This window comes from Microcaecilia unicolor, chromosome 11 (genome assembly GCF_901765095.1).
Source record: "Microcaecilia unicolor chromosome 11, aMicUni1.1, whole genome shotgun sequence".
In the NCBI taxonomy this organism is placed as follows: Eukaryota; Metazoa; Chordata; class Amphibia; order Gymnophiona; family Siphonopidae; genus Microcaecilia; species Microcaecilia unicolor.
This window is the reverse complement of record NC_044041.1, coordinates 153,979,086-153,996,411: the sequence shown is the minus strand read 5'-3', so window position 1 is coordinate 153,996,411 and position 17,326 is coordinate 153,979,086. Positions and strand designations below refer to the sequence as shown.

The 17,326-nt window shown below is 44.7% G+C and overlaps 1 protein-coding gene across 2 annotated transcripts in view; it reads left to right on the top strand.

The window, feature by feature from the left end:
* The window catches only part of PPP1R13L (protein phosphatase 1 regulatory subunit 13 like), a 127,245-nt gene extending 110,614 nt beyond the window's left edge, over window positions 1-16,631 (top strand). For both annotated transcript variants that reach the window (XM_030217971.1, XM_030217972.1), the window contains exons 9-13: window positions 12,019-12,156; window positions 12,527-12,660; window positions 13,274-13,440; window positions 13,847-14,046; window positions 15,515-16,631. In XM_030217971.1, the coding sequence (XP_030073831.1) occupies window positions 12,019-12,156; window positions 12,527-12,660; window positions 13,274-13,440; window positions 13,847-14,046; window positions 15,515-15,553 (678 nt within the window). In that variant the 3' untranslated portion in view covers window positions 15,554-16,631. The remainder of the gene's footprint in view (window positions 1-12,018; window positions 12,157-12,526; window positions 12,661-13,273; window positions 13,441-13,846; window positions 14,047-15,514) is intronic.
* The last annotated feature ends 695 nt before the right edge of the window (window positions 16,632-17,326 follow it).

Here is a 17,326-nt window from a genome sequence, read left to right as displayed (position 1 = left end):
AAAGGCCTGCCTCAGGGGTCTTTGCAACCTTGGTAGATGTAACTCGGAATGTATACTCCAAGGGAACTGTCGAGACACAATCCTCTTAGGTCTCCGTTTTGCCTTTTATTATATATTTTATATATACCTTTTTGAAGAGAGGATTGTGTCTCGACAGTTCCCTTGGAGTACACATTCCGAGTTACATCTACCAAGGTTGCAAAGACCCCTGAGGCAGGCCTTTTGGCCGAAACACGGCCGTGTCGGGTCATCTTCATGTACATTGTTATTTTTTAATTTTTAAGTGAATAAATATACAAGTGTTGGTATCCTCATCCATTCTCCTCACTTTTTGTTTTATATCCCACGGTTTCGTGAGGGTTTTCACCTCCTTTTTTGTTTTTGCTCTGTTCTCCGAGGACAAGCAGGCTGCTTGATCTCACACTTGGGTCGACGTCCACGTCGGCCCAGGATTGGAAGTTTTGCTAGCAAAAATCTCAAAAATCTTCCAGAGTCTTCTGGCGCACAAGCACCGCGCATGCGCAGACCAGTTTCTCGCCCATCGCACGAATAAGGACCTCAGTATTTTTTCCTCCGCATCTGAGGTGACACGTTTTCCGCTGTGTTCCTCTCGGCCCAGGGAAGAGTCTGCATGATTGTTTCCTTTTTCTTCTTTTTTCTTCTTTTTTTTGTTCGTCTTTATACAAAAGGAGATTAGAGAATTCTATATCCATTTCCGAAAACTTTTGAAAACCTTCTTCTTTACAAGCTATGTAGAACAGAACTTAGCATAAGAGATAAGGTAAAAAAAAAAGGGTAGCTTAACTGTATATTAGATTTTTAATTTGTATTGATTTTATTGTGCAGTTTATTCTGATTTGCTGTGCTTTCCTGTCATGAATGGAGTTCCTATGTTCGTTTGTTTGTATACATTAGTTTTTATATATATGTAAACCGCTCTGTTTTGCAGTTGCAATAAGATACGGTATATAAATTAACATAAATAAAATTCAACAGCAGCAAAATAATTAGAGTAGTTCCCTTTATTTTCTTAGTCTTAGCACTAGGTTTAAGTTTCTTTTCTTTTCGCCGCAGCCATCTTTTGTTTCCCTTTTTCTGCCTTTTTAATTGGCACAATCGTGTCCTTTAATTTTGCAGATGCCATTTTTCCGTCCATGTCATCGAGGACACCCAGCGACTTTAAGCGTTGTACTCTGTGCAACCGGACCATCTCGGGTAAAGACCCCCACGTGTGGTGTCTCCATTGCCTTGAGCCTGATCATCTACCAGCTGCTTGTAAGCTGTGTCCTTTGATGAAAAAACGGACCCAAGTGTCGCAGGATGCTCAACGAGAAACATTTTGCAGATCGGTCCGGTCCTTCAACGTCTGCATCGGTACCAAGGTCGGCGGCATCAACATTGAGGGAAGCATCGACTTCGAGAGGTAATGACTGCCGAACAACCACATCGCGCTGGGAGCAATAAGGCATCGAGTGGGTCTCCACCTGTCTTGAGGCCTACTGCTATGCAGGCCCTCCCCAAGGAGGCGTAAGGATTCCACGTCCTCTAGGTACCGAGGAGTCTTGATGATGGGCGTCGAGCGAAGGCTAAGATGGGCGTCTCGATGCGTTGGTCTTCTGGCAGCCTGGGACCGGCTCTCGAGCCCTCACAGATTCTGCCACCGACCCCACAGCCTTTTCCGATGGCGGCTCTTGACGAGCGCATCAGAGCCCTTCCAGAGCTTCTGGAGGGATTGCTGCCCCAGTCTACTTCGGTGCCAGGGGTACTTGCGCCTTCTGCACCGTCTGTTGAAGCGGCATCTGGTCCTTCGTCTGGGGTGAGGTCCCCGACCGGCATCGGCGTCGGCTGCCACCCGGGTCGACTTCTCTTCGACGTCGGCAGAGGAAGCTTTGCCGCAGTCCAAGCAGGGGTCGACTTCTCGACATTGCCCTCGAGGTCGTCGTTCTTCGACATCGAGACAGGCTCGGGTTTGGCCTTCTCTTAGAGAGCTTTTGTCCGATACCGAGGATGAGCGTTTGTGGAAGGAAGAGGAAGATCCCAGATACTTTTCTGAAGAAGAGTCCTACGGGGTCCCCTCTGATCTTGCTCCGCCCATTGAGAGAAGGATGTCTCTGCCTGAGAGTCTTTCTTTTTCCTCCTCTGTTCGGGAAATGTCTAAGGATATTCCCTTCCCTATGGAGGTTGTGGATGAGCCGAGATGCTCGAGGTCGCAATGGCTCCTTTTGCATAACACACTCAGGGAAGTTCTTATGCGAAACTGGTCGTTCCCTCTCTCTAATCCAGTGGTCCCCAAAAAACCTGAGTCCCAATACAGAGTCCACGGAGAGCCGGTAATGGTGAAGTCTCAGCTACCTCACGATTCCATGGTGGTGGATTCTGCTGTCAAGAGAGCGAAGAGTACTAGGGACTATGCCTCGGCGCCCCCAGGCAGAGAGTCTAGGACCTTGGATTCTTTTGGGAGGAAGACATATCAGGCCGCTATGCTCGCAGCCAAGATTCAGACATACCAGCTCAACATGAGCATCCACTTGCGGAACTCAGTGAGGCAACTGTCTAGTTTGGTCGAAGCGCTTCCTCCGGAGCTCGCCGAACCTTTTCACCAGGTGGTCAGGCAGCGTGTCGAATTCCTGGCCAGGGGTTCTTATGACACTTTTGATGTGACATCCAGAATAGCTGCTCAAGGTATAGTGATGCGCAGACTCTCATGGCTGCGTGTCTCTGACCTGGATCATAAGATCCAGCAGCGAATGGCGGATGTTCCTTGCCGGGGGGATAACATTTTTGGTGAAAAAGTAGAGGATGTGGTCAATCAGATCAAAAAGCACAATGATGCTATGGATTCTCTCTCCCGCCGGGTGTCTTCTGCTACCACCTCCTCATCTAGGAGGTTTTTTGGAGGGAAGAGGAGTGCTCCCTATTCCAATAATAGGCGTAGGTACACAGCTGCTTCTCGACAGCCTACCCAGGCTCAGTCCCAGCGCGCTCATTCTTGTCAACAGCGCGCGCCTAAGGCCCCTGCGGCTCCCCAGCAAAAGCAAGGGACGGGCTTTTGACTGGCTCCAGTGCAGCATAGCCATAGTGCAAGTGTCCATTCCAGATGACTTACCGGCTGGGAGGGAGGTTAATATTTTTTCACCAAAGGTGGCCTCTCATAACCTCCGACCGGTGGGTTATTCAAATAGTCCGGTTAGGATACACTCTCAATCTGGAATCCAAGCCTCCAAATTGTCCACCGGGAGTTCATTCTTACAGCTCCCAGCACAAGCAGGTCCTTGCAGAGGAACTCTCCACCCTTCTAAAGGCCAGTGCGGTCGAACCCGTTCCACCAGGGGAAGAAGGGCTGGGATTCTATTCCAGGTACTTCCTTGTGCAAAAGAAAACAGGGGGGATGCGTCCCATCCAAGACCTAAGGGCCCTGAACAAATTTCTAGTCCAAGAAAAGTTCAGGATGGTTTCCTTCGGCATCCTTCTTCCCATGATTCAGGAAAACGATTGGCTATGATCTCTGCACTTAAGGGATGCCTATACCCACATCTTGATGCTCACAAGAAGTATCTTTGATTTCGGTTGGGAACTCGGCACTTTCAGTACTGTGTACTGCCCTTTGGCCTTGCATCTGCGCCCAGGGTTTTCACAAAGTGCCTGGCTGTTGTCGCAGCATCGCTACACAGACTGGGAGTGCATGTGTTCCCTTATCGCGATGATTGGCTGTGAAGAGCACCTTGGAGGCAGGCACTCTACAGTCCATGCGGATGACTATTCGACTGCTGGAGCTACTGGGGTTTGTAATCAATTATCCCATTTCATCCCGGTTCTGAAATTGGAGTTCATTGGAGCTCTGTTGGACACACAGACGTCTTGAGCTTGTCTTCCCCAGGCAAGGGCAGACAATCTCCTGGCCCTCATGTCCATGGCTCGAGCGTCTCAACGGATCACAGCTCGGCAGATGTTGAGACTCTTAGGACACATGGCCTCCACAGTTCATGTAACTCCCATGGCACGCCTGCATATGAGATCAGCTCAATGGACCCTAGCTTCCCAGTGGTGCCAGGCCACAGGGATTCTAGAGGATGTGATCCATCTCTCCACTGACTTTTGCAGTTCCCTTCAGTGGTGGACCATTCAGTCCAATTTCACCTTGGGACGTCCTTTCCAAATCCTCAACCACAAAAACTGTTGACGACGGATGCATCCCTCCTAGGGTGGGGAGCTCATGTAGATGGGCTTCACACTCAAGGAGCTTGGTCTTTTCCGGAAAAGGGTCTTCAGATCAACCTCCTGGAATTACGAGCGATCTGGAACGCTCTCAAGGCTTTCAGAGATCGGCTGTCCAACCAAATCTGTATGTCTGAATCAGAATATCAGGTTGCTATGTATTACACCAACAAGCAGGGGGGGCACCGGATCTCACCCTCTGTGTCAGGAAGCCGTCCGGATGTGGCATTGGGTGCGCCGTCACGGCATGTTTCACCAAGCCAAGTATCTGGCAGGCATAAACAACAGTCTGGCCGACAGATTGAGCAGGATCATGCAACCTCACAAGTGGGCGCTAAACATGGGTGTTGTCCACAAGATCTTCCGAGCGTGGGGCACCCCCTCGGTGGATCTTTTTGCCACTCAAATCAATCACAAAGTCCCTCAATTCTGTTCAAGACTTCAGGCCCACGACAATCACCCAGAACGAGGGGTTGCTTCTACATGTCTCTGGCTCTCACGGCCTGGATGTTGAGAGCTTAGAAATTGCCTCTTTAGGTCTTTCAGAGGGTGTCTCCCGAGTCTTGCTTGCTTCCAGGAAAGATTCCACGAAAAAGAGTTATTCTTTTAAATGGAGGAGGTTTGCCGTCTGGTGTGACAGCAAGGCCCTAGATCCTTTTTCTTATCCTACACAGATCCTGCTTGAATACCTTCTACACTTATCAGAATCTAGTCTCAAGACCAACTCCGTAAGGGTTTACCTTAGTGCAATTAGTGCTTACCATCTCTGGACAGCCTTTAGTTGTTCGCTTCATGAGAGGTGTGCTTTTGTCAAAGCCCCCTGTCAAACCTCCACCAGTGTCATGGGATCTCAACGTCGTTCTCACCCAGCTGATGAAAGCTCCTTTTGAGCCACTGAATTCCTGCCATCTGAAGTACTTGACCTGGAAGGCCATTTTCTTGGTGGCTGTTACTTCAGCTCGTAGAGTCAGTGAGCACCAAGCCCTGGTAGTGCATGCACCTTATATCAAGTTTCATCATAATTTTGTTATAATTTTATTTTGTTACATTTGTACCCCGCACTTTCCCACTCATGGCAGGCTCAATGCAGCTTACATGGGGCAATGGAGGGTTAAGTGACTTGCCCAGAGTCACAAGGAGCTGCCTGTGCCTGAAGTGGGAATCGATCTCAGTTTCTCAGTTCCCCAGGACCAAAGTCCACCACCCTAACCACTAGGCCATAACAGAGCCATCATAACAGAGTAGTCCTCCATACTCACCCTAAGTTCTTGCCGAAGGTGGTGTCAGAGTTCCATCTGAACCAGTCAGTTGTCTTGCCAACATTTTTTCCCCATCCACATACCCGCCCTGGTGAAGACAAGTTGCACACCTTGGACTATAAGAGAGCATTGGCCTTTTACGTGGAGTGGACAAAGCCCTATAGACAGTCCGCCCAGTTTGTTTCTTTTGATCCCAACAGGAGGGGAGTCGCCATCGGAAAACGCACAATCTCTAATTGGCTAGCGGATTGCATATCATTTACTTATGCCCAAGCTGGGCTAACTCTAGAGGGCCATGTCACAGCTCATAATGTCAAGAGCCATGGCTGCATCAGTGGCTCACTTGAAGTCAGCTTCTATTGAGATTTTCAAGGCTGCAACGTGGTCATAAGTCCACACATTCACATCTCACTACTGCCTTCAGCAGGATGCCCGATGCAACAGTCTGTTTGGGCAGTCGGTGCTGCATAATCTGTTCGGGGTTTAGAATCCAACTCCACCCTCCTAGGCCCATTTTTGTTCTGTTCCATGCTGCACTCTCACTTAGTTGTGTTTCTTTTCAGGTCAGTCTCTGTTATGACCTCGCAGTTGCGAGGCCCAATTGACCAATGTTCATTGTTTTGAGTGAGCCTGGCAGCTAGGGATACCCCAAGTGTGAGAACAAGCAGCCTGCTTGTCCTCGGAGAAAGTGAAGATACTTACCTGTAGCAGGTATTCTCCGAGGACAGCAGGCTGATTGTTCTCACAAACCCAACCGCCTCCCCTTTGGAGTTGTTCATTGTTCTCCTCTTGCTTTTGGACTACACTAAGGTCCTTACTCACGCGACAGGCGGGAAACCGGTCCGCGCACTCGCAGTGTGCGCCGCTTGCGTGCCAGAAGATTCTTAAGATTTTTGCTAGCAAAACTTCCAATCCTGGGCCGATGTGGACGTCAACCCAAGTATGAGAACAATCAGCCAGCTGTCCTCGGAGAATACCTGCTACAGGTAAGTATCTTTGCTTTTTCAGGGCACAGACCATAGAAGTCTGCCCACCACTAGCCCTGCCTCCCAACCACTATCCCCGCCTCCCAACCACCAGTGCTGCCACCCAATCTCAACTAAGCTGAGGATCCATTCCTTCTGAACAGGATTCCTTTATGTTGTATATGGGACAGTTCCCAATCTCCAATCTAATAACTTCAAACTTTAAAAATAGGCATAGCAAATTTTGTTTCAAGGCTATTGCTTCACCTGTCCAAACTATTATATTCCATAGGGTTTCTGTCTCCCAACACTTTCCATTTCCGTTTTCATCTCCACCACCTCCCGCGGGAGGGCATTCCAAGTATCCACAACTCTCTCCTTGAAAAAATACTTCCTGACATTTTTCTTAAGTCTACCCCCCTTCAACCTCGTTTCATGTCCTCTAGTTCTACCGCCTTTCTGTCTCCGGAAGAGGTTTGTTTGCGGATTAATACCTTTCAAATATTTGAATGTCTGTATCATATCACCCGTTTCTCCTTTCCTCCAGGGTATACATGTTCAGGTCCGCAAGTCTCTCCTCATACGTCTTGTAACGCAAATCCCATACCATCCTCGTAGCTTTTCTTTGCACCGCTTCAATTCTTTTTACATCCTCAGCAAGATACGGCCTCCAAAACTGAACACAATACTCCAGGTAGGGCTTCACCAACGACTTATACCAGGGCATCAACACCTCCTTTCTTCTGCTGGTCACACCTCCCTCTATACAGCCTAGCAACCTTCTAGCTACGGCCACCGCCTTGTTTCACTGTTTTGTCGTCTTCAGATACTCAGATACTATCACCCCAAGATCCCTCTCCCTGTCTGTACATATCAAACTTTCACCACCTAACACATATGTCTCCCATGGAGTTCTACTCCCTAAGTGCATTTCTTTGCATTGAATTTTAATTGCCAAACATTAGACCATTCTTATAGCTTCTGCAGATCCTTTTTCATGTTTTCCACTCTGTCTGGGGTGTCCACTCTGTTACAAATCTTGGTATCATCCACAAAAAGGCAAACTTTACCTTCTGACCCTTTGGCAATGTCACTCACAAATATATTGAACAGAATCGGCCCCAGCACTGATCCCTGAGGCACTCCACTACTCACTTCTCCCTCATCTGAGTGAATTCCATTAACCACCACCCTCTGGCATCTGTCCGTCAACCAGTTCCTAATCCAGTTCGCCATGCTGGATCCTATCTTCAGCCTGTCAAGATTATTTGAGAGTCTCCTGTGGGGAACCGTGTGAAAAGCTTTGCTGAAATCTAAATAGATTACATCTATAGTATGTCCTTGATTCAATTCTCTGGTCACCCAGCCAAATAATTCAATGAGAGTCGTTTGGCATGATTTACCTTTGGAAAAACCATGTTGTCTTGGATCTTGCAACTTATTGGCTTCCAGGAAATTCACTATCCTTTCCTTCAGCATCGCTTCCATTACTTTTCCGATAACTGAAGTGAGGTTTACCGGCCTGTAGTTTCCAGCTTCTTCCCTATCACCACTTTTGTAAAGAGGGACCACATCCACTCTTCTCCAATCCTATGGAAGCTCACCCGTCTCCAAGGATTTATTAAACAAATCTTTAAGAGGACCCACCAGAACATCTCTGAGCTCCCTCAATATCCTGGGGTGGATCCTATCTGGTCCCATGGTTTTGTCCACCTTTAGATTTTCAAGTTGTTCATACACACTCTCTTCTGTGAACAGTGCTATATCTGCTCCATTCTCATTTGTACTTTTGCCAGTCAATCGTGGTCCTTTTCCAGGATTTTCTTCAGTGAAAACAGAACAAAAGTATTTGTTTAGCAAAATTGCTTTTTCATCATCATCATCATCTACATAGTGGTTCACAGCATCTTTCAGTCTCAAATTCCATTTTTAGTCTTCCTCCTGAAGAAATTTTTGTCACCCCTCCTTACATTTCTAGCCATTTGTTCTTCTGCTTGCGCTTTCGCCAGGCATATCTCTCTTTTGGCTTCTTTCAGTTTAATCCGGTGTTCCTCTTCTTGAGTTTTTCTGTATTTCATGAACACCAACTCTTTAGCCTTTATTTTCCCAGCCACTTGCTTGGAGAACCATATTGGTTTCCTTTTTCTCTTGCTTTTATTTACTCTCCTTACATAAAGGTTTGTGGCTATATTTATAGCTTCTTTCAGCCTGGACCACTGCCCTTCCACTTCTTGTATGTCCTTCCAGCCCATCAGCTCCTTTCTCGGGTATTTCCCCATTTTACTAAAGTCAGCATTCTTAAAATCCAGGACTTTGAGTTTTTGAGTGGCTGCCCTCCACTTCAGCTGTTATATCAAACCAAACTCTTTGATGGTCACTGCTGCCCAGGTGGGCACCCACTTGGACATTTTACCACATTGTCCCAATTTGTGAGCACCAGATCCAGCGTCGCTCCCTCCATCATGGACTGCGCTGGAAAACCTCCATAAGGTCTGTTTATCTTTCATTTCTGTATCCCTGAATAATGCAACACAAGTAAAATCTATGAAAACTGAACTAGAAACTATTTCTGCTAAACAAGTGAAAATGGATGGAGAGTTGAGAAAATTAAGAAAATTTCGGCCGGTCTTATCAGGGGCTGTGTCCCTGCCAACAGTAAGGTTGTTTCAGCTTGTAACGCGGTAAAATCTTGCGTTGGGTCTGCCTCTGTTGCCTGAGAACGCTTGGCTTCCTCCATTTTCTCCCACGCCTCAATGGACTTTTCCGGAGTCTGCCTCTCCTTCTGAGACTTAGGGTTTACCTCCAGCACTAATACTCCGGTCAGCTGCAGGAACGGAGGAGTCAAAGGGCCAGCTGGGCTGAATGAGAAATCACTTTCCAGGACGGCGCTCTCCCCAGCACCGGCAGCGGGAAGCGCCCGTCGGAGTGGAAGCCAAGAACGCCGAGATGGATGTTTGGCGAAGAGAAGGTGTTTCCACCTTGGGAGGAAGAGGTTTCCTCGCTTTCCCCTTTCTCTTCGGCATTCCACAAACGTAGAGGGTAAGATTTATCAGGAACAAATTTAAACGGGAAAATGTTTTAAACTTTGTTTGGGGAGCTGTGATCTCAGCGTCCTATCCGTTGGCCATCTTGGATCAAGCCTTCTGCTTTAGTTTACTGAGCTCCTGTTTTAAACTAGCAAGCTGAAGACAAGTAGGACAAGCCTTAAGTCTCCAGATGATTTGCCTTGAAACTAAAGCACCACAATTATTACAGAGAATAAAAGTCATTCTGATTGGTTGAAATGGGTATGAACAGGTGTACTATGATAGGGTTAACAGTCTGCAAGATTGCCCGTGTATGACTGAGGAGTAAAATTAATGTAAAATGCAAATTATAACCAGTTAGGAGACTAGGTTTTTTTGCCTATGACTGGCAGAAACTGTCCACAAAGTTTATTTATTTATTATCTCATTTGTACCCCACAGTTTCCAAACAGTGTCAGGCTCAATGTGGCTTACAGCGCACCACAGAGGCAAACGCCAATGCAGTAAAATGAAGCTAATACAGCAGGAAAATCTACAAGAGATAATGGGGTAGAGTAGGAATTGACGGAAGGAGTAGGGAAACCAGGAGGGAAGGGGAATGTGTCCAAAATATCTCTAGATCGATGCGCATCCAACAGTGGAGACGCATGCAGAGCCCATGGGATAAGCATTGAATGCTACAGGACAAGAAGCAGTTAGAAAAGCCTATCCTCTCTACTATCAGAGCTAGACCGGAAAGGAAAGGGGGTTTTTGTTGTTTTTGTCATTTTGGGAGGGGGGCAGGGTTAGAAGACAGAGAAGTGCACCACAATACAGATTCACAGGACATATTAATTAAGCAATAAGTAATTCAAGAGAATAGATATATCAGGTAGCTAAAACTATAGCCAAAAAGTTGAGAAATTAGACTAAAATAATCAGAAATCACTTAGCAGTATTTTGGTTCAGGTCCAGCACATGGAATGCTACAAACAAAGTGGTCTGTGTCTCCCTATTCAGAGCCAAACCCACCTCCTGCTATGCAGTGATTACCTGAAAGCATAGGAGCCGGCTCCGTGGGTGCTTGAGCACCCCCAATATTGAGAAAATTCCTTGTATGTATCCAGGGAGGGGTTATTTCCATTGGACTGAGCACCCCCTATATTGAGAACATTTCTTGTATGTATCCAGGGAGGAGTTATTTCCATTGGGCTGAGCACCCCTAATAATTTTGAAAAGTTGGCTCCTATGCCTAAAAGTGAGTCAGCCAAGTGCTGTATCAAAAAAAAGTTATCTAGGTGTGACCAGAAATGATACGGTCTGATCAAACAAATTTCAGTTGATTCAACAATCAATTTCCACTAGATTATAACTTTCCTTTAGTAAATCTAAATATTCCCAATAATTATAGCAGTTTCATCAATGTAAAATGCAAATTTATAACCAGTTAGAATGCTAACCAGGTTTTGTCATCAGGGGGAGCACCTTTTGTAAAATAGGTGCCAGTGTGAGGCTGAAGGGACAACCCACATAGGCACTATTTCATTCAAAATCTGTTTGGGGTTGTGACCACTCCTCTTTCACCCCCTCCCCCCAAGCTTCACCTCTGGGTTGAGCCCTCCCAGGGAAGTAACAGTGTGGGAGGAGACCCGTATTGAAGCAATCATGGAGATGTTGCGCTCTTTTCTGACTCCAGAAGTGTAGAATATTAAGTCGGTTGTGATGAGGAGAAACTCACTATTCATAACATACTGGTCTTGGCTAATAATTTGGATTTGTGATCATGAAACACTTTTTTTTTTTCCATCTAAATTGTGCTCTAAAGTACTTTGCAATCATAGGACTTCAGAGATGTATACATGGCCAACTGTGGGGTGGGCAGAGCCCTGGAAGCACATTTATGATGCCTAGGCTAAATTAAAACCTTCAGTAGTGAGAGGGTGGAAACTGTAATATCATTTGTTATCCAGTGACTCTGGGATAAAACTGACAGAACGCAATTTGCTTTAAAACACACATGCCACATACACCAAAAATAAGAAAAGATCAAACTTTCACACCCTCCCCCTTCTCATTTCATTCAGTATTTAGCAATATAAAAAGCCAAACATTGTAGAGTTTGCCTACCCACTTACCCTAGGTGTAGAGAAATCTTCCGAACCCTCAAATACACTACATGTGAATAACCAGGTTTTTAAAGCAAGTAAAAATACAGGTGCACAGTTAAGAGCTAGAGTTCAGAACTGAGGCACAGGGAGATGATAGTACTATGCTGAGGGTTGTGTGAGGGGGCAATGAAAGTGATGGCATTAGAAATTGCATCCAGAATGTCAGTTCTGTAACTGTCTCTGCACAGAATGGAAAAAATGTACCCTTGCTTTCCATCCTTTCTGTTTCTCTTTTCTTTTTTAGGTTAGTTATTACTGTGGTTTCTATCTTTTGATATATCTAGTGGAGGGGTGGTATATCAAATAACTAAATGAAACGCAGTGTAACTTATATAACCACAGAAATAAATCCAAAATGATTTGTGTCTTGCTATCACTGACTGCCTTGCCCATTGTATGCTTGCAGGAGAAGCGCTCTGTGCTGAAGAAAGTCTCATCCCCCCGGAAAGGCAACAGCCGCCGGGCACGACTGAACCCGCTGGTGCTACTGCTGGATGCTGCTCTGACTGGGGAGCTGGATGTAGTGCAGCAAGCTGTGAATGAGGTAAGCGATAATGAATCCCTGATCTGTGCTTGCAACACAGCACAGTCCTGCATTATGATGGTGCTAGAGTAGCCTACAGATTGGCTAGTGATAGCAAAAGACCTTCCGTGTCCTGTAGGGAGCACTATGATGTAACAACATTAAAAAGAGAGTGTGGAGATGAGACTCTGGGAAAAAAAAAACAATGGGTCTTGTGATTTGTAAAGTGATGGTGAAGATGAGATTGATGGCAGTCTTCAGATGAGATTCCATTGGTGGATACAAAAAACTATGATTACAGCAAGGTTTTCACATGGAGCTGTGTGTCTTGCACTCCATGTTCACTTCTTTTGACTGGTTTTGATTTTTTTTTTCTTTTCTCCCCATTCAGATGAGTGATCCTAGCCTGGCAAATGATGAGGGTATCACAGCCCTGCACAATGCCATCTGTGGGGCCAACTATGACATTGTGGATTTCCTGATCAATATTGGGGTCAATGTGAATGCCCCTGACAGCCATGGCTGGTGTGTATAGTATACTTTTCCAAAGGGTTTCATCTTATGCTTGCCTAATCATTTCTAGGAGGTTATCCCCTCTGTCCCAGAGATGACCTCATGTCTTTTTTTAGAATATAGTAAACCCCTCAGCATACCCCCAAATGTGACCTAACAAATGTGATCTGATTCTGCCTCAGTTATTCAATAAATTATTTGTTTCTTTGTAAGAGCCTCTCTTTACCATAACAGATTGTTAGAAATTAGAGGCTGACCAAATTTTGGATTTGGCACCAAAACCGATCTGATATACAGGTTCAAATTTTGACTGAAAATCCTTATACATTTTCGGCTGAAACATAACCTCCTCCCTCCTGTGATCGCTGTCCTGTGCCTCCCCGACCAACACCTGTAGACCCTCCCTGAGTCTACCTTAGTGAAGCCCTGGTGGTCTAGTGGCCTCTTCAGGGGCAGGAATGGACCCCACTCATTCCTGCCGCATGCACTTCTCCAGTCCAAATGGCTGCTGAGACTTGCGCCTGCCTGTGTTGGTTCCATTGCGAAATGGCTGCTGAGACTTCCCACGGCGCTGCAGTTCAAAGAATTGTTCTTAAGCATTCCTCCTTCTTGTTGTCCTTGCTAGGACCCCGCTGCACTGTGCTGCCTCATGCAATGACACTAGCATCTGTGTCTCCCTGGTGAAACATGGAGCTGCCATTTATGCCACAACCTTTAGTGATGGGACCACAGCCATTGAGAAATGTGATCCATACCGGGAAGGGTACAAAGAGTGCTACTCCTACCTAGCAGGTAATGGGGGAGGGGCTTCTGTTTTTTTCACAGTCGCAAAAACTAATGCTTGAGGAAAACAAGTTCAGTTCTGGTTCTCTTAATGCTTCCAAGTGCTGTGGCTCTTCAGAGACTAAGCAGGGCTAGGTTCTGGTCTTGCATGCTTGAGTGTCTTGGGAGAATAACCAAAGACCCTTGATTGTTCTTAATAACCAGGGGGTTATGTCTTCTAGCCCTAGCCTAGAGAACATTAACTGAAACTCCTCAGCTGCAGGGGACTCTGGGACAGTAACCAGATAGCCAAGGTTGTTGGGTCCTCTGCCTTTAATAGCACAACCCTTTCCAAGACACCTGCCAGTGCTCTTCACCCTGTAATGCAACTACTTAACCCTATTCCTTTCCCTGGCATTCTCTCCTCTTGCTGCAGAAGTGGAACAGAGCATGGGCCTAGTAAACAATGGGGTGGTGTATGCACTGTGGAGTTACAGTGCCGAATTCAGTGATGAGCTGTCTTTTCATGAGAGTGACCCTGTCACCATCCTACGCCATGATGACCAGGAGGAGACAGAATGGTGGTGGGCATCACTATATGGACAGGAGGGCTATGTGCCCAAGAACTACTTTGGGGTAGGTAACATCTTTACAACAGTTTGGCAATAGTGCAGTGTCAGAGGATCAAGAACTCCTGTTTGCTGATGGAGAGCCAGACAGTTTTCAACAGATGGTGTCGGCTAATAGTCTGGAAACGTGCTACCAAAAGAACACACCTTGAGTTTTTTATTCTGTTTCCTATGTGCAGTAATTGAATGGGTATGAAAGGAATTTTAATAAATAACTAGAAAGGGCCTATGATCTGAGGCCAGCCAGGGATTGTTGCTATGTAATAAGAACATAAGACCATAAGCGTTTTTATACTGGGACAGACTGAAGGTCCATCAAGCCCAGCATCCTACTTCCAACAGTGGCCAATCCAGATTACAAGTACAGTACAATACATTTTATGTTGCTTATCCTAGAAATAAACAGTGGATTTTCCCCCAAATCCATCTTGCTAATGTCTTATGGACTTTTCTTTTAGGAAGTTAGACAAACCTTTTTTTAAACCCCACTAAGCTAACTGCTTTTACCATACTCTAGTTTAATTACAAATTGAGTCAAGGAATATTTTCTTTGATTTGTTTTAAATTTACTACTTTGTAGGCTGTGATACTTTCTATTGGATTCCAAATTATGTAAAGTTGATGTTGTGCATAGGTTTTGGAATTCACATAGGTCCCTTCCCTAAATGTGGTTTCAAAGCTGAAGGAAAGATATATCTCCTAAGAGGGTGTTAGAGTAGAAATTCCCTCTGTCAGTGTTCAGGAGGTATTAACTGAATTGGAATCAGTTAGCAATTGTTTAGGCACTAGAGGTATTAGAAATTGTTGAGGTCACATTAAATCTTGGCTTATTTCAAGGGTGTATATGTGTGTTTATATAAAAAGGATAGATTTATGATTGCTCCAGATGCTAAGAGCAAGATATGTATGGTTTTGGTATATTGCAGTTAAGTTAAGTGCTGCAGACTCAGATGTTTGTTTTAAGAAAATTAGAGAATAAAAAGACAAATTTAATCTCAAATGGAAAAAATACTGTGCTGAAAACTGATCTCAACACTTTAAACAGGTATCTGTCTGTTATGCAAATTTTCAGCAAGCTGAAACCCATAAGTTGGCTCACTGAAAATCCACAGATAACTTTATAAATTGATAACTTACCTGTTTAGCTTATGTGTTTTATCCCCAATGACTGAATTTCATTGCTGAATGAATGCCCTTCTAGCGTTCCCCAAACCATGCCCTATTTTAAGCAGATAATTTTATCCATTTAGCAGTTGTTAAACAGCCAGGGTTATCCATATATAAGTGCTACAGATTAAAAATAAATAAATACAACTTTATGCGGTTGGTGCCACTGCAGATTAAATAAATGATTTTTAAATATTGATCTAATTATGAAGAGGAAACAGTCCAGAGACCTGTAGTACCAGTGGTTCACCAGAAAAAGCTTTCTAAGTCCCATATTGTTTCCTAATATATACCTCTTGCTCTTTTAGCTGTTTCCCAGGGTTCGAGCACAGCGAAGTCCCGTGTAAGCTTTCATGCAGGAATCCTCACCATGCCAGATCCAGGATCTTGGACTATATACATATGTGGAAGAGTAGGATTGATGCTCTAAACTCTTCCCACCCCAGGCCCCTGTCAGATAGGGGTGGAGTGTGTTCACACACAGATACGCAGGCAGGTTTGTGGACTTCATGCCTTGCCAGACGACATCTATATGCACACGACTGGAGCTTGGAAGTGATGGAGCTGTGCAATTATTGAACTGGCTGGTGCTGGTACTGATTTTGATCCCATGTTATATTGAGAGAACTAGATAATATTTTTTTCAGCTGGTAGTAACTGGAAATGTCATGGTTAGAAAAGTCCAGTTTTCATCTGCTGCCTTTTTCCTTTACGGATTCAAAACTACATTTGAAATAACCTGTAGCAAGGGAGAAGCACATAAAGTAGACAAGTTGGCAATCGGAGGAACCCAAGCAATCCTGAAAAGTCTCTGATTTGATGTTACTAAAATGCTTCATTGACCAGAAGTGTTTGGAATTCTAAGTTCATCTTTGGGATAAAATCGTAGCGGTGTTCAGCAAAATCTTCAGCAAGTCCAGGCCATCTTGAGCCCCATAATGTGATCACAGCAGAAAATTATTCGGGTGAGACACCAGGTTGATATCCAGGAGTGACAAAGTGCAGTTACCGTCATTATCAGTTAAATAGCACTGCACAAGATATGGTATATGGTTATATTGTCCTCTTACTAGCTTTGCATTTGAGCACAGTGAGGTTAAGTGATGGTAAGGTTCTACCATTGTGCAGTGGACAGGAATGGACAAAAATGTGCACATTTTCAGCTCTCACCACTAGATGGCTTTTCCTTGAGTCCCACTTTCTGCATCCCCTCCCAAGCTGCTTTTTTTGTAAGCAGTGTCCATTTTAAAATTGTCTGAAATGCAGCATGTATTTTTGTAGGACTTTTATCTTGTATCTTTTATTATAAAAGAATAAAACATTGCAGTAATTGTCTCTGATTTCTTTGGCATATGATTAACAGAGGGCCTGTTCCCCACACACATGTGTTTAAATGTTTTTCTTTTAAATAAAAGGTCAAACACATTGTAGCTAATGGCTTTTTATTGGACTTGCTTTTGAGAGCTCTGCTACCTTTATCAAGTCCATCTAAAAGAGTTTTTGCTTTGGATAAACAGAAATAAGGGTAATTGTGACTCCTGTCAGTACAGACTTGATTATTTTTTAAATGGGGGTTGTATTTTGCGTCTATAGTCTAAACAAGGGGAAAAGCATGTGAAGCATGGCTGATGGCATTCTTTACAACCTTTTTGTGTATGTATGTTTGTATCTGTCTCTGACCTGGAGGCAAAAATGGTTGAATGGTTTGAACTGAGTGGTACCCAAACAGTCTGGTTGAAAAAGAATAATAAAATTATACCAAGTGTATGACATATTCAACCATTAGATGTCACTGCCAACAGATCACAAAGCATGAATTTTATAGTTCGCCAATAGGCTGCTGTTATCCCAAGTTGTCAAAAATTGCTGTGCTTCTACATCACAATGGGTCATACACATAACAGCTAGTAGAAAACGACACAATTCAGTCACTAGGAGTCCTTGAACATAGCAACCATTAAAAAAGCTATATGGTTTAGTCACTAGGTTTCACAGTAGAACTTACAACAAAGAAAAGAAAATACATACCAGTCACTAAGAACTAGGCATTCGGTCACAGAGAAGTTGCAGCTGGGTGGGAAGGTACACGATGGAAAAAAATGTGGAGTAAGCCTAATGGC